The sequence below is a fragment of the Carassius auratus genome, chromosome 15, assembly GCF_003368295.1.
Source record: "Carassius auratus strain Wakin chromosome 15, ASM336829v1, whole genome shotgun sequence".
Classification (NCBI taxonomy): domain Eukaryota; kingdom Metazoa; phylum Chordata; class Actinopteri; order Cypriniformes; family Cyprinidae; genus Carassius; species Carassius auratus.
Window position 1 is genome coordinate 610921 of NC_039257.1, and position 17861 is coordinate 628781.

The window sequence follows — 17861 nt, forward strand, 5'->3', positions numbered from 1 at the left end:
AAATGAAATGAAATGTTAAATAACATTAAATTAAATTAAAATAAAATGTTATAATAAATAATTTAATTAAATATTAAATTACATTCAATTTAATAAAATGTTATATTAATTATTAAATAATAATAATATTAATAAAATTATAAAATTGAATAAAGAGGAGTTGTAATGTGCAAATAATAAAGACTCCCACCCAAATATTTACATTTATGCATTTGGCAGACACTTTTATCCACTAACATTGCTTTCAAGAAATAAAATAAATATAAAATTAAATTAAATTAAAAACATAATTTGATTGAAAACAATAAATACAGTTAAAAAAAACTGTTGTAATGCACAAAAAAATTAAGTCTCACCCAAATATTTACATTTATGCATTTGGCAGAGTTTTATCCACTAACAATGAATTCAAGAAATAATATAAAATAAAGTCTAATTAAATAAAACCTATATTTGCTTGAAAACGATAATTTGCTAAATTAGTAAATACAACTATAAAATTAATTAAGGATGGATTGTAATGAGCAAAAAATTAAGTCTCCCACCTAAATATTTTTTAATATCTTTTTTAATTGTATTGAACTATTTTCATTGATTCATTCCAGCATTGAACGACTTTATCATACATGTGATGCTAGCTTAAAAAAGCTATTTTAAAAGTGTGTGATGCCTTAAAGTGCTGTCCGAGTAGGGAGCTCACTAGGTTTGGGAAGACCTTTAACTTTGTTGAGACAATCAGCTGTGTTGACTTATCAGACTCGACCAATCAAACGCTCCGCTTTGCCCCGTGCCTCCACTTCCTCTTCCTCTTCCTGGATGCCTTAACACTCAACCAGAAATCTGAGGAATCACATATCAGCCTCAAACACACGTCCATTCCTGTATTCTACAGCGGACCTGAGTGAAAGCATGAGCGGAGGAGCAGCGAAGTAAATGTTGATGCACACACTTAATGAGACGCAAACGTTCGACAGAGACTTTTAACATGAAACATTCCTTCAGAACAGATGCTTTACAGATATCTCTCGTATGCTGGCTTTAAAAGAGCATTGATGAAATACAGTCTTAACCAGGTGACATGATAAAAGTGCTGTTTTATGTGAATCAAAGTCTGCACTAGCTCCGCCCACTGTGAAATCTCATTGGTCAAAAACTACAGTCCGCATGATTTCATATCAGAGGGCTTCAAATTGCCTCAAAATAAAACAAAACAAGCATTAAAAAGGGCCCAAAAACTAAAAGCCAATGCATTTCATATTTTATTTCACATTTTAAGCAATTATTTGAAGAACAAAAGTTCCTGTAATCTTGGAAGAACCCGAACATATGAAGAAACTGGTTTCTAGACATGGAAAGTGAATGCAAAAAATGAAATGGAATAACTCTATAGGCATCCATAGGATGAAATACATTTTACCAAGTTTTTAACTTTTTGCATTTGGCCAATGGTTTTATCCAACGTGATTTATTTTTAATTTAAAATGTAATTTTCATAAATATAGGCTAATAAATCATTCAATGCCAAGCTGTAAAATATTTTATCAGGTTGAAATTGTAATTGTACTCTTGATCGTTATGCAGCAACTCAGAAAGATCTGGTAAAAGTTGTGCACAAGGTTGAGAACCACTGCTGTATTTTCGAAGTAAGATTGACTTTACAACTTTGAAATGATAAGTTCATGGCATTGGAAGTTGAACAAACGTAACTTTAGAAAGCGTAGACTCGAGTTGATCTGAATTCCAGCATTTTCTGTGTTCAGTGTTCATCTCCTGCACTTACTTTCTCTCTTCAAGGTCAACGAGTCATGAAGTATTGAAGTATATTTTCTGTGTGGACACAACATCAAATACTATTTCAAACGCCATACAAACTTACAATGTCACAGTCGCCTTGACAAAGCTAGAAATGTTTTCTAAATGCTTTTTTCTTCAAACTCTTCTGGTGTTGAACATCGACTGTGTCTGAGACAAACACTGTCTTAACCCTTTAACTGCTTTGCACACTTGTGTGTGTGAGTCTGCACAGTGTCTTGTTCAATGTAGATGTAAAGTGTGTGTTTCTCTCTCCTTCTCATCCGGTCTTACAGACTCGTATCAAGTCATTTTGGACTCCAGGGGCGTCCAATCTCTCTGACTGTTAAGTATTTATTTTATTGTTAAGTTATAACTTACATCCTTGTGACTCTGTCCATCTCTTGTTTCTGTTGTTTTATTTTTTGTATATATGCCATTACTAAGGATGTAAATAACTTGTTACTGTACAGTGAAACTGTCTGTATTAAAACAAGGTCTGTGCAACTCTGAACTGCTGTCTTTTGTGTCAAATTTCTTTTTTTTTTCTTTTTTTTTACTAAACAGAAGCAGAGTATTAACATTAAATAATGTCATTGTGCAGCACATTTTTGTTTTACAACTTTTATTATAAGAAAATGTTTATTATAGCATATTAACAGTAATTTCACATTGTACAGTGTCACTTTGAAGTATGTATATTTTTATACTTTTATAATAGTAATGTAAAAGCAATTTTTAAGACAAAATAAATTCATTTTAGAATATTAATTTTAAATGTATTTTTGTAAAAGCTATTTATTATTTTTATTTATTTATATATATTTATATAAAAATATACATTCGTTTCAGAATAGTGTTATAATTGTTATATTAATATTCATTAGCAATTTGTTATAAGTAATTCATTGTATACTAAACCATACATGTATTTTAGAATTAGTTTAAGAAAAATATATTCGTTTTAAAATGATTATTTAATTTATATATATATATATATATATATATATATATATATATATATATATATATATATATATATATATATATATGTAATTAAATAGCAATTTATAATACGTTATAAATTACATTGTGTAGTGTCATAATTATGTACATGTAATTTTATTTGTAATACAAATTTTCTTTTAGAATAATAATTTATAACTATTATTGTATAATCTTAATTTGAATATCTATCTATCTATCTATCTATCTATCTATCTATCTATCTATCTATCTATCTATCTATCTATCTATCATTTTTAGCTTTTATTTTACGTTATAGTTCATGCTTTTATTTTATAAATGTCGGACCGGACATCCTCTACGCGCTTGACTTCCGGCACCGGAAAAGCGACTCGCGTTAACATGAACAAACAGCTCCGCAGCTGTCAACACAGCTCGAGACATACTCAAACATCGCAAAGAACTCGAGTGATATGATTTAAAGAGTCGTGTGTGTTAGTGTGGTCCGTGTGCAGTGTGTGCAGGTTTGCTGTCAGTGAGTGTGCGGATGATGATCTGCACCGGAGACAGTGATGCGGGAGTCAGTCGTGTCTGGATCCAACTATAATCACAAACACTGAGTTCATAAAGACAGAGCAAGACATGGATACTTTGCTGGACTTTGAAGAGTGCATCAGAGACTCTCCTGCGTTCAGGTATTAATATCACGTTCATAACACACTGTATGTCTCCCCAGATTTGCGTATAGCAGAGCCGATATTAATATTAATATCACGTTCATAACACACTGTATGATTTCTCGGATGTGCATATAGCAGAGCCGATATTAATATTAATATCACGTTCATAACACACTGTATGATTCCTCGGATGTGCATATAGCAGAGCCGATATTAATATTAATATCACGTTCATAACACGCTGTATGACTCCCCGGATGTGCATATAGCAGAGCCGATATAGCAGAGCCGATATTAATATTAATATCACGTTCATAACACACTGTGTGATTCCCCGGATGTGCATATAGCAGAGCCGATATTAATATTAATATCACGTTCATAACACACTGTGTGATTCCCCGGATGTGCGTATAGCAGAACCGATATTAATATCACGTTCATAACACACTGTATGATTCCTCAGATGTGCGTATAGCAGAGCGGATATTAATATTAATATCACGCTAATAACACATTGTGTGATTCCTCGGATGTGCGTATAGCAGAACCGATATTAATATCACGTTCATAACACACTGTATGATTCCTCAGATGTGCGTATAGCAGAGCCGATATTAATATTAATATCACGTTCATAACACACTGTGTGATTCCTCGGATGTGCATATAGCAGAGCCGATATTAATATTAATATCACGTTCATTACACACTGTATGATTCCCCGGATGTGCATATTTCAGAGCCGATATTAATATTAATATCACGTTAATAACACATTGTGTGATTCCTCGGATGTGCGTATAGCAGAGCCGATATTAATATTAATATCACATTCATAACACACTGTATGATTCCTCAGATGTTCATATAAATTAAATTACTACAAAGTATACGTGTAATAATACATTTTTCACACTGCAAGTGTTGTACTGCAGCAAAAGAAGAAACAAAAATGTAAATAATTCAAAATGAAGAAAAACTTGAAATGACAAACAGTTGCTTATATTAATTAAGGAGATATCATTTGTGTTCTACCCATCATGCTCTTGGGCTGGATGGTGTATCTGCTGTCAGATTAATGTGTGTGTGCGTGTGTGCGTGTGTGTGTGTGTGTGTGTGTGTGTGTGTATGTGTATATGTGTGTGCAGGCGGTCTCTGGATAAATGTGAGAGTGATGTTGCAGAACTGGAGAGCCGCGTGGAGAAAGTAAGATGTCATAAACATTTTTAGAGCCTTTATTTTTTTCCGCTGAAAATGCCAGTGAACATTTTGGTGCCATAAATATTTGAATATTTTAATTTTAAATGTCAGTTTCTATTTTTAGATGTATTATAGTCCTGTGATTATATTTTTATTTTTAAATGTTACTATAGCCATGTTTTATGGTATATTTTTCTTTATATTTTTATATTTCATTATTTTGTATTATGTTTTATATAATATTTTACTTATATATTTTCTTTAGATTTCATTTTAGTCATGTTTTTTATATTATATTTTTATTATGGTGATGTTTTTTGTTAAATTTTAGTTTATATTTTTATAGTCATTTTATATGTATTATATTCATGTTTTATGGTATAATTTACTTTATATTTTTATATTTTATTATTTTGTATCTCATATAATATTTTACTCTACCAGATTTCATTATAGTAATGTTTCATATTATATTTTAGTATGTTTTTATATTATATTTTTATGATGGCGATGTTTTATATTAAATTGTTATGTATATTTTTATATTAGTCATGTTTTTTTATAATAATTTTACTTGTATATTACATATTTAATCATATTTTATATTTTTAGTTAATTGTTTTCTTTGATTTTTTTCATGTAATATTTTTCATAATCATATTTTTTATCATTATTATGTATTATCACAGCCATGTTTTCTATTATATTATTGTTAGACTTGATTTGTCATATTTTGTGGATGGTATAGTACATGAGCATGTGCACAGATGATCGTGTGTTGTGGTTGTTTTGATGCTGTGTGATGTGTGAAGTAGAGAGTACAGTGATTGACAGGTCTGTGTGCAGGTGATGAAGCTGTGCGCTCAGATGGTGGAGGCGGGTCAGAACTACACCTCCTGCAATCAGCTCTTTCTGTCCGGTCTGGCTGAGTTCACAGCGTATCATAAGAGCGACGGTGTTATTGTGGTGAGCGCTGATGTCTGACGGCTCCAGCTCTCTGATTAGACGGCACATGTTGACCTCTGATTGTGTGTGTTTCTGTAGAACTGTCTGCGTCAGTTCAACCAGGGCCTGCAGGAGATGATCCAGTTTCAGACGGTGAGTGTGTGTTAGACGCATCGTTCTCTTTGTGCCTGTGCAATGCATTTATACATCATCAGAAGCTGAATTAATCATCTTTCCATTGATGTACGGTTTGTTAGGAGGACAGTATTTATTTATATTGTTGTCTATTGCTACAAATACACCCCAGAGACTCAAGACTGCTTCTGTGCTCCAGAGTCACACATGTGCATTAAAAATGATGTGTTTCCTTGCAGATGCTGTTTGATCAGACTCAGAGAGCCATTACCCAGCAGCTCACAAACCTGCTTTCACAGTACGTCTCACACACACACACACACACACACACTTTCACTGCACTGAAACGTATGGGTTTGTTCTGTCGCAGGTTTCTGCCGCAGATTCGTGAAACTCGCCATGAGTTCACCCGGATCGGAGAAGATCTGGAAACCGCGGTGGTGAAAAACGCTCAGGTCAGTCGACTCAAACCCGCTGACGCTGAGCGAGCCACTCACCTGCTGCTCGCAACACGCAAATGTTACCAACACTTCGCCCTGGACTACTGCCTGCAGGTACATCTACATGTTCAGACGTGTGTGACCCTGGTCATAAGGGTCAATGTTTCGAAATTGAGATGTGTGCATCATCTGAAAGCTGAATAAATCATCTTTCCATTGATATATGGTTTGTTTGGAGGTAATAAATAGTTTTAATAAATAAGTTTTATCAGACATGCATATATACTTTTTATACATTTTTATTTATGTTTGAGTAATTTTAGCACATCAACTTAAACTGAACATTATATTTCCTTGCAGCTAGATGGGAAAATAAATAGAAGCTTTACAAATAGCTGTTTTTGCTATTGCTGTAATTTTTTTGTTTTTAGAAATATTTCTATATATTGTTTCAGTTTAGTACATCATCTTAAACTAAATTGAAACTGAGAAATTTTAATGTTTCTTGGACAATTAGATGGAAAAAAATAATTTAAGTTTTTTTTTAAGTTTTTATTTTACATATTTTCAATTTTTATTTTAATTTGAGTAAAAATATTAGTAATTTAGTTTTTTGGGTTTGCCAAATTAATTAATTTAATATTTTACAATTTATTTTATTTATATTTTCTAATTTAACTAAGGAGACATTTACCTTGAGAAATATCTTCAGAACAAAAAAATAATATATTATATATATATATATATATATATATATATATATATATATATATATATATATATATATATATATATATATATATATATATATTTTTTTTTTTTTTTTTTATAAAAAAATATTCCTGTATTTTTTTTGTTTTTTTAACTATTTAGGAAAACTGGGTTAAAGATTTTTTTTTTTAATTCATTCATTCGGTTTTATTTGCTTTGTAGGGAGAAACTAAATATTTAGTATTTATTTAATAAATTTGTAATTATTTTATTAGAGAGAAATTCACCCAGATAAATTCCCCTCGAGTAAAAAATAAATAAATAATTTATCTATCTTATTTATTAATTTCATTATTTTATCAGGGAGAATTTTCACCAGAGATAAATATTATTGTTTTTCTCCTTTTCTTGCAGCTGAATAATTTCAAGGTCCAACAGAAGTTGGATATTCTGAATTCGGTGAGCTGTCAATCACAAAACTGGGTTTGTAAATACAAAAACATCTCATAACCAGACTAAACTCATCGTCGTTGTCTCCCTCAGGTCTTCTCGTATTTTCACGCTCAGAACACGTTCTTCCATCAGGGATTCGATCTGCTGAGAGATCTAGAACCCATGATGAAGACGATGGCCTCACAGGTTCACGAACACATAATAAACACCTTACACACACACACACATACACACACACACACACACAGTGTTTAATATGAGTTATATCTTTGTGCAGCTCTCTCAGCTTTCATCTGACTGCTCTGCCAAGAGGAAAGACCTGGAGAACACACACCTGCTCGTCCAGCAGAGAGTGAGATCATAACCCTCCATTATAACCAGAAAAACAGACTTCAATATTAATAACATCATCTTACTTCAGTGGAATGAGAACTTCACCCGTACTGCAGGACATGATTTAATTACAATGCATTTTTCTCTTGTTTTCAGTTACAAATGTCTAAAAATGTTTCCATCGAGATGCATTTGCTTGAGAAGCAAGCAGTGCATTCGTGCGTTAGACAAGAACACAGATCGTGCAGTGAGGCGAGAAGAATAAACCTGATTCACAGAAAACAACAAGATGTTTTTCTGGCCCCACTGACACATTTATTCTTTTTTCTTCTTGTTTTAAGCATAAACTCTATTTTGAACAATTTATCACTATATAAGACTTGAATCAGCTTCTCAAGTAATTATCAAGTATCTTTTAAGTAATATTTTCAATTGGTTTAGATATTTGTAATAGAAAAAAAAGATAAAAATAGTTTTTGCAGTAATCTGATCTGGACCCACAGATATTGACTATTTAATGGCTTATTATTATTTTTATATATGTATATTTTCTTCCTATTTTTCCTAGTTAAGTATAAAAAGGTCCTAGTTAGTAAAATAAGATATGTTTATATATGTATGTGTGTGTGTGTGTGTGTGTGTAACTATTTTTTATATATATAATTATTTTTATATATAATTATTTTTTTCCTATTTTTCCTAATTAAGGTTTTTAAAATCCTAGTTAGTAAAATAATATTATATTTATTTATTTAATTTAACTTATATTATTTTACTAAATTTACATTTTTGTTTTACATTTCTCAACTTTAACTTTAAGTACTAAAATATATATTATATGATTATTAAATTTAAATTTAAGTACTAAAATATATATTATATGATTATTAAATTTAAATTTAATTACTAAAATATATATTATATGATTATTAAATTTAAATTTAAGTACTAAAAAAAATATGATTATTAAATTTAAATTTAAGTACTAAAATATATATTATATGATTATTAAATTTAAATTTAAGTACTAAAATAAAATATTATATGATTATTAAATTTAAATTGAAGTACTAAAATAAATCCGTAAAGGTGTAAATGTTAAATTTAATATAAAAAACCCCACAACGAAGTGACTAAAATTTGAATTAAATTGAAGTGAAAACAGAAAACGTAAAAACCCTTGAATATTGAACAAGAAGACGAAAGTAAATGCAAAGTGTTTTGCCGAAGAGTGTGTTTTCAGGAGTGTGTGTGTAATCTGTGTGTGTGTTTGTCAGGACGCGTCTGGAGAAGCACTGATCGTCTGTAACCCGTCTGACGGAGGAACCATTCAGGGTTACCTCTTCAAACGCTCGCGCAAGAAGAACAAGACCTGGAAGAGGTGACCCAAACCAGCACTGACAGCTTTCATTCACTTCTGCAATTTGTGCTACATTTGTTTGAACGTTGCAATATTAATTATTAGTTTTTAATAATTGTTTGTATTATTTTGATTAGTATTTTTTTTTTTTCAGTGTTAATTATTGGAGCTCGTCAGGTTAAATATGAAAGTGAGAAAAATTGCCCTTGCAGCTGAAATGAAATAAGTAAAAACAGTGTTGTGTATTTGATTTGAGTTTGTTAAGCGTCCTAACCCTGTTTATCAATGTTGAGTGTTTTTATCAATGGTTTGTGTCTGTCAGGTGCTGGTTTTACACTGAAAATAATCAGTTAATCTACTCCAAATCACACAAGGTAAAGCCTCCACATCAGTCTACAGCTGGCTCTTCATCTTACCTCTTTCTCTTTACAGTGTTTGAGTCTGTGTGTTTGTGTACGTGTGTGTTTTTTTGTGGCATGTGTGTGTGAGGTGTATATGATGTGTGTGTGTGTGTGTTTTTGTAACGTGTGTGTGTGTGTGTGCGTGTGTGTGTTTTTGTGACGTGTGTTTGTATGTGTGTGTGTTTGTGAACGTCTGTGTTTTTGTGACGTGTGTGTTTGTGAACGTGTGTGTGTTTTTGTGACAAGTGCGTGTGTGTGTGTTTGTGTGCGTGTGTGTTTGTGTGCGTGTGTGTGTGTGTTTGTGAATGTGTGTGTATGTGAATGTGTGTGTGTGTTCTTGTGACATGTGCATGTGTGTGTGTGCGTGTGTGTTTGTGTACGTGTGTGTGTTTTTGTGACGTGCATGTGTGTGTGTGTTTTTGTGATGTGTGTGTGTGTGCGTGTTTGGGTGTGTGTGTGTTTGTGAACATGTGTGTGTTTTTGTGACGTGTGTGTGTGTGTGATTGGGAACGTGTGTGTGTTCTTGTGACATGTGCGTGTGTGTGTTTTTGTGACGTGTGTGTTTGTGTGCGTGTGTGTGTGTGTTTGTGAATGTGTGTGTATGTGAATGTGTGTGTGTGTTCTTGTGACATGTGCATGTGTGTGTGTGCGTGTGTGTTTGTGTACGTGTGTGTGTTTTTGTGACGTGTGTGTGTGTGTGTTTGTGAACGTGTGTGTGTTCTTGTGACATGTGCATGTGTGTGTGTGTGTGTTTCAGGAGCTGCCAGTGGTTCTGTTCGATGATCTGCGTCTGTGTGCTGTGAAATCTCTGGATGTGATCGACCGGCGTTTCTGTTTTGAGCTGCTGTCAGTGCAGAAGTAAGACGATGCAACACACACACATCAGTGTGGCTCTGAACTCTGTCAAATGTGCTGAACTGATTCAGAGCTGAAAGTGTTCATTTGCAGTCCAGTCTTCTAGTTGAATGATGGCAGTTAATAGAGAAACTGTTAGCGGGTGTGTGTGTGTGTGTGTTAGTAATCATGTGTGTGTGTGTGTGTGTGCACAGGTGTTGTGTGTTACAGGCGGATTCGGAGGAGCTGAAGGTGGCGTGGATTAATGCTGTTCAGGGTTGTATAGACATGGCCTACCGTGACCAAGTAACAGAGCAAAACTCTCAGGTACAACACACACGTTTGAAAAGATATACTTTTTTGATGAATATCCTTTCATTGATCAACATGTTTGTTATTTGCATATTGTGTTTGTTTAGGTGAAGGAGAACTCCGCCCCCACAACTATTCCGGACCCGCCCCCTCACCCCCCCGCTCTGGGCGTGGCTCTCCGTGGCAACGGTAACCAGCGCTGCTGTGACTGTGGGGAGGCGGAGCCTCGCTGGGCCAGTGTTAACCTGGGCATCACCATGTGCATCGAGTGCTCGGGGATCCACAGGTGATGTCTGCTAGATACTCCTCCGTCGAGTGTGTGACTTATCTGATCATCCAACAACAGATTCTAGATGCTCTTTCTTTAGTATGTCACTAAAGCTGACAGTTGAGGTCACGAAGTGTTGTTTTTCAGTTAATCAAGTGCATCATTCAAGCATTTAAAGTGTACTTTTTCACTATTTATACTAACAATGGCATAGAAGTGTGAGAATTGGGATGCACCTTGAATTTTAAAGTCCAAAAAAACATAAAAACTGTTTTTGTCACTGGTAATTAAATAAACAATAAATGAAATAATATTTATTTTAACTTATATTTAACTTATTTCAGCTAGTTGCCAGGAAAACATTTCTAATTTCCATTCAGTTTATCTTGATGCACTAAAATAACTAAAATGAAAATGAGTAAAAACCGTATAGACGCATATTAAAAAATATAAAAACTAAATTACTAAAACATAAAATAACTAAAATTAAAAATGAGAAATATACATTTATACTTACCCCCCCCCAACAAATAATATTAAAAATTAAATTAAAATTAAATTATTATAAATAATTATTTTTAATTCAAATTAAAAATCTCTAACAATAAAAACTAATTCAAATCAATTTATAATGATATCTCAGTGGTCCTGGGAAGTGGTCCTTTCACAGTCTTTCATTTTGGTTAAACAATATTATATTAAATATAAAATGAATGTTTTTGTTGTGTATTAACAGGACACAGCATTCACAAATTAGAAAGTCTGTAAACACGGATCATTCGTAGTTTTATTAGTAGATACTGAATGGATTTATTTGGTTAAATGTGAGTTTGCTGGTTTGTGTCGACAGGAGTCTCGGCGTTCATCTGTCCAAAGTTCGATCGCTCACTCTTGACTCCTGGGAGCCGGAACAGTTAAAGGTTTGTCATCGTTTCAGATCTCTTAGCAAAATCTCCAAAAGCTAGTTACAGCAACTAGTGCCATTGGTTGATCTGCGCCTATAACTCCGCCCCCACAGCTGCTGTGTGTTCTGGGTAATGAAGTCATTAATGGCATTTATGAGCGTAACCCGGCGGATGGACTGCAGAAGCCCAGCGCAGACAGTCCACGGTACGAAACATGTATGTTGTTATAAATTAAGCGCTCTGAATGTGTACATGATCATGTTTACTGTCTCTCTCAGGCAGGATAAAGAAAAGTGGATCCGGTTTAAGTATGTGGAGAAAAGATTTGTGACACGTGATCCTGATGGTCACGATGCTGGTGAGTGTGTTTGTGTTTATCTTTAATTATCTGTAATAGTCTTTTAATATTATTTCAATATAAAACATCTCATATGCTTTCGATTAAATAATTATATTATATATGATATTATATTAAAATATATTTTATATTATTATAAATAAAAATAATTATATTATATATATTACATTATATAATATTAAAATATATATTTATATTATTATTAAAGAATATAATATATATAATATTACATAATATTAAAATTATAGTTTTGATTTAAAATTATAATTTTAATTATTAATTATTTTAGTATTATTAAAAAAATGTGTTAATGTTTAAAATGAATATATATAGTTAGATAATATTGCTTTGAATAAATTTTTTAATAATTGTAATTTAAATAATCTTTTACTATTAAAATACTGCATTTATTTAAAATAATTTAACATACTTTAAATATTAAAACTTATTTAAATTTTCTTTCGTTTTAATTAAATAAACATTGCAATTGTTAACTGGCGTATTGTTAAAATAAAATAAAATATCATTTAAAATACATTTATATTATTAACATGGTTCTATTGTCTTCGGTCACTCTAGATAAAAGCATTTGCTAAATGTAAATGTTAATATATAGCAAAATAAATTAAATCCATTAAAATAATATCTTATTAAAATAATACAGTTATTTTAATTTAAAATAATTAAATTAAAATATATAACATTTCATTTTAAAATAATTTTTAGTATAGTAATTGAATTCATTGTTGTCATAGAAACAGCAAAGCTACGGGCCGGTGAGAGGCTGTATCAGGCGTCGCTAAGCGGTGATCTTGTTGCCATGGCCACGGTGCTGGCCGAGGGGGCGGAGGTGAACTGGAGTAACCCTGAGCGGGAGGGACGGACGGCTCTGATTGGTTCAGCCATCGGGGTGAGTGACAGCCGAGAGTCTGCGCGCTGTTTGAAGTGTGCTAACGCTAACGGTGTTTCTAATGCAGCGTCTATGGGAGGGACAATAAATCGGACATCGTTCTCTCGTCCGACTGCAGTTACCAGCCGCTCTCAATCTCTCAAGTCATTAAAACACTGTCTATTTGAGCATGCAACAATATATTTGTGGTACTCTCCCATTGACTGCTCTCGAAGTAAACCCAACTATGACGACTTCTGCTGCTGAGAAACCCAGAAATGTACAAAGTATACAAAGTCAATGCTAAAGAGGCATTACAAGTAGGGATGCACCGATACCACTTTTTCTAGCATTTGGTCGATATTCCGATTTCCGATACCGATTAACGATATTTTCATAGCATTTGTAAAAAATAAAAAATAAATTCTTTGTTACTCCCACTGTTCTATTTTCTTGATCATATTTATTTTAATAGCATTCGAGATGCTTCATTATCCTGGATCAGTTCTTAAATCACACCTTTAGCTGTAATAGTGCAGCCATGAACCGTGATGAAAATATTTTCAGAAATATAAGTCGCTTTTTTTTCATCTGAAACGTGTTGCGATATTTTTTTTATTCCATAGCGACTCATATAATGTAGAAACACTCAACACAAGATGACCGTGAAGTTGGGTATAATTACGTTTGAGAATAAATGTTGTTTTAGTGAATGTCCCTATAAATGATATTAACTTTTTAGTTTTAATCTAAACGCTATGAAAGATGATCAGTGGGGTTTTTTCAGCTAAAACTTTACATACACACTCTGGGGACATCAGAGACCTATTTTTCATCTTTTTTAAAAGGGGAATTATAGGTCACATTTAATGTGTGTGATTATCAGCTTCAGTGATGGTGTGTGTGTGTGTTTTCTCTGGCAGGGCTCGCTGTTGGCATGTGAGTTTTTGTTGCAGAACGGCGCGAATGTGAATCACAGGGATCAGCACGGACAGGGAGCTCTGCACGCTGCTGCCACCTACGGACACACGGGGTACATCACCTGGATTATCAAAACCACTGTGCCACAAACATTTATTAAACAATAGGGATGTAACGATTCACTCAACTCACGATTCAATTTTCTCACGATTATTTTTTTTTATCAAAATGAGATTGAAGCTTTAAGTAAATGAAAAAGATGTCGTTTTATTATGCTATTGCTGCACGTTTCTTTGTGAAATTGAAATATAACAAAACTTAACTGAAATCTTAAAACAAACCCCAAATCAAATAAGCAATTTACACAAATCAAATAAATCTCTTTATATAAACAAACGAAGGCTTTGTCTGTGCTCTTCACATTTAAAATGAGAGACGAACACCGTATTTAAACATCAAACAAACAAAGATGCAGCAGGAGCAGTTTTTAATCGAAGTTAGACTGTATTTTTTTAAATGTGAAGCAAAAACAGAATGGTCTGACTTTAGTTTTGTGTAAAAATACATAAAACATATCTGAAGGAAACCACAGGCCAGCTCTGAATGAGACGCAGATTCTCTCTCTGCCAGCAGGTGGCGCTTATGAACAGCAGTGATACAGCGTTTCCTTGGTAACCACTGTAAACAAACCTTCCTTGGTAACTACTGTAAACAAACCATAGCTGTGCTTATGAACAGCAATGATACAGCGTTTCCTTGGTAACCACTGTAAACAAACCTTCCTTGGTAACTACTGTAAACAAACCATAGCTGTGCTTATGAACAGCAATGATACAGTGTTTCCTTGGTTACCACCGTAAACAAATTAGTTCGGTGCTTATGAACTCTACTTCAATATGCATCGTTCAGACACAGGATGAACAGAAATACCACATAAACTTTTCTAACGACGTCAGTTCCCCTCAGAGAAACACTTATATAAACTCCTGCTCCAATTGTGTCACGATTTGTTTTGCATCTCAGCCGATCACATATTGGAATCGATTTTCAACCAGCTCAGGGTTCATCGTTACGTCCTTATTAAGCAATTAAAATGAGTCAGTTTTCATTGGAGGTGATCTTTAATGTGATGCTGTTCTGTGATTGGTCGCTTCAGGCAGGTGTGTCTGCTGCTCAAGAGAGGAGCCAATCAGTATGCAGCTGATGAAAAGGGAAACGATCCACTCAGTATCGCCATTGAAACCGCGCACGCTGACATTGTCACTTTGTGAGTGATCAGAGTGTGTTTGTGTGTGCTGTGTGTGCTAGAAATCATAATTAATGTAGTGTGTGTGTGTGTGTGTGTGTTTCAGGTTGAGAATGGCTCGAATGAATGAGGAAATGAGGGATTCAGAGGGATTCTTCGGATCTGTTGGTAAGATGTTAGCTGTGTTTCCATCCACCCATTTTATGAGCATTTCGGAATATATCTTAATATTATAAACTCTTTATCCAATAAATGTGCATAAACTGCAGATGTTTTATGCTATATTCCAGTTTACACACATTTTAATTTGGATTTTTTCATGGCAACATAGCAATTGTTATTTCTTTATTCTATAAAATTTTGTTGTACTTTTTTATTCTATAAAATTTTGTTGTACGATCCAAAGTAACAAAACAAAATACAGAATCAACTTTCTCACACCAACATTCGTTTAAAAAAGATAATAATAGAATGAAAGAACAATAATTATATATATATATATATATATATGGTGAAAGCATTGTAATTCTGAAATAATTTTATTTAAATATCTTGATTGATTATATTAAAGAATAATTTTAATTAAAATTTTACATTTATTCATTGTAGAATTTAAAATAATTTATTTCTATTAAAAGTGAATTAATATAAAATCTATTTATAATATAAAATATTATTGTAATTACATAATTCTATATTAAAAAATGTACATTATTTTAATTACAAATATTTTGGTTAATAATTAAAACCAATGTTTTACATATATAAATTCAAACAAAAAATATGTAAAAATAATATTAATAATAGCAATAATAACAACAACACAAAATACAGAAAGATTACAACCTTACCATACCAACATATACTGTATAACCAAGTTTAAATAATAGTAATAATGGAATAAAAATCAATAAGTGTGTGTGTATATATATATGTGTGTGTGTGTGTGTGTGTGTGTGTGTATATATATATATATATATATATATATATATATATATATGGCAACAGCAGCCTAATCATTAAAATTAACTATATAAACCTTTATTATTTTACATTATTAAAATTATTTTGTTATTCAATACTATCATAAATACAAAGTTTTAACTGAAAACAATTATAGTGTTTTAATTACAAAATAAAATAAATTGTTTATTTATATATAGACACACACACAATTACTTTTTAATGTTTAAAAATTATTAAAGATAAAAAAATTAGTTATATTTATCAGAACAGTATCTGCTGTTGTTTAAAAAAAAATCAGTTTTCACATCATTCGTGTACAGCCTTCAATATTTAACATTCCAGGATTTTCTCATACTCTGATATTAAGCAGAAAACCACAATCAAACGTTCTGTTTACAGTGAAACTATCTAACAACAACAAGCACAAATCCTTCTGGTCTCTTTTCTTCAGGAGACGATGAAACATTTCAGGATATTTTCCGTGATTTCAGTAACATGGCATCACACGACCCGGAGAAACTCTCTCGCCGTCAGTTCCTCCGCGGCTCCGAGGATGAAGAGCGCGACAAAGAGGAGAAAAACTAGAGAGGGACCAGAAGGTCAGAGGTCAAGTGAGGTCAAGTGAGGTCACTATGAGATAAGGGAAAAAAGAGGGAAACCTTAATGTTGCAACTAGTTAAAAACTAAACGTCTGTTTAGCATCTCTGAAAGAGTATCTGGATGTAACACTGAGTGTATGACGGTTAATGTTTGTGTGTGTGTGTGTGTGTGTGTGTGTGTGTGTGTGTGTGGTGATCTGGTCCAGCTCATTTCATCCACACTGACTGTTCTCCTGATTTTAGGCTGTGCTGTTGGTTTTACTAAAGGCTTTTGACCTGTTTTTATATCGTGCTGCAGTAAAACACGCTTCTACACTGAACTATGAAGGAAATGCACACTTACGGTGAATATTTAGGATACCGAAGTCAACATGAAATCATAACTGACCGTTTACTTTCTTAATGCATGTTTCTGGTCTCACTGTGAACGATTCATCAGTGCATGCTATTCTTTATGCATTATCAAAATGTATTAACATCTTTCGTTTCAGCTCACTAGTCCTTATTTTTCAACTTTCTGTAATATAGAGACACTTCATTATCCACAGCTTCCTTGTGGATAAAATTAAACCGTTTGATGGACTTTACCTTGTTTTATTGAGTATGTGTCTGATTAAGAAAGTCAAATGGATTGGGAATGCAGTTTCGTGTTGACTTTAAATCCACACTTGAAAAAAAATAAATACATAAACATTTATAGCGGTTAATATCATGTGATGCACAATATATTACTATTATTGTTGATGTCTTAAAAGTCTGTGTCTTATTCTAACTAATGGATTAAAAGCTATTTAACTATGAAATCTGTGCAGTGTTGTTGTTTTATTAAATACAAACCCAAAACTACACTTTTGTTTGTTGCCCGGTCATTTTCAGTTTCATATTTTCATAATAAAAAAACATGTTCATCAAATAAAAAAATACAAAAAAATTTGTATTTGTTTATTTGTTAATATATTTATGTAATTTATTTAATATAAACAAGCATCTGAACTTATATTAATTAAATCCAATAATCAGGAATTTCAGTTTCCAAATTCCTAAAATGTTTTATATATATATATATATATATATATATATATATATATATATATATATATGAAGAGTTCAGATGCAAAAGCCTCTAAATGCCATCTGAAATTTTC

General features: G+C 32.4%; 1 protein-coding gene across 1 annotated transcript; it reads left to right on the forward strand.

Annotated features, from left to right (window-relative positions):
- Positions 1-3112: 3112 nt before the first annotated feature.
- Positions 3113-17519, forward strand: LOC113114625 (arf-GAP with coiled-coil, ANK repeat and PH domain-containing protein 2). The gene is made up of 22 exons (XM_026281507.1): positions 3113-3452; positions 4589-4646; positions 5487-5606; positions 5685-5738; positions 5960-6018; positions 6091-6274; positions 7286-7330; positions 7415-7510; positions 7602-7676; positions 8935-9038; positions 9340-9391; positions 10176-10276; positions 10468-10579; positions 10672-10850; positions 11683-11752; positions 11851-11942; positions 12016-12095; positions 12851-13005; positions 13908-14017; positions 15062-15172; positions 15258-15319; positions 16569-17519. The coding sequence occupies exons 1-22, from the start codon at positions 3400-3402 to the stop codon at positions 16700-16702; spliced, it is 2106 nt and encodes a 701-aa protein (XP_026137292.1). The 5' UTR covers positions 3113-3399; the 3' UTR covers positions 16703-17519.
- The last annotated feature ends 342 nt before the right edge of the window (positions 17520-17861 follow it).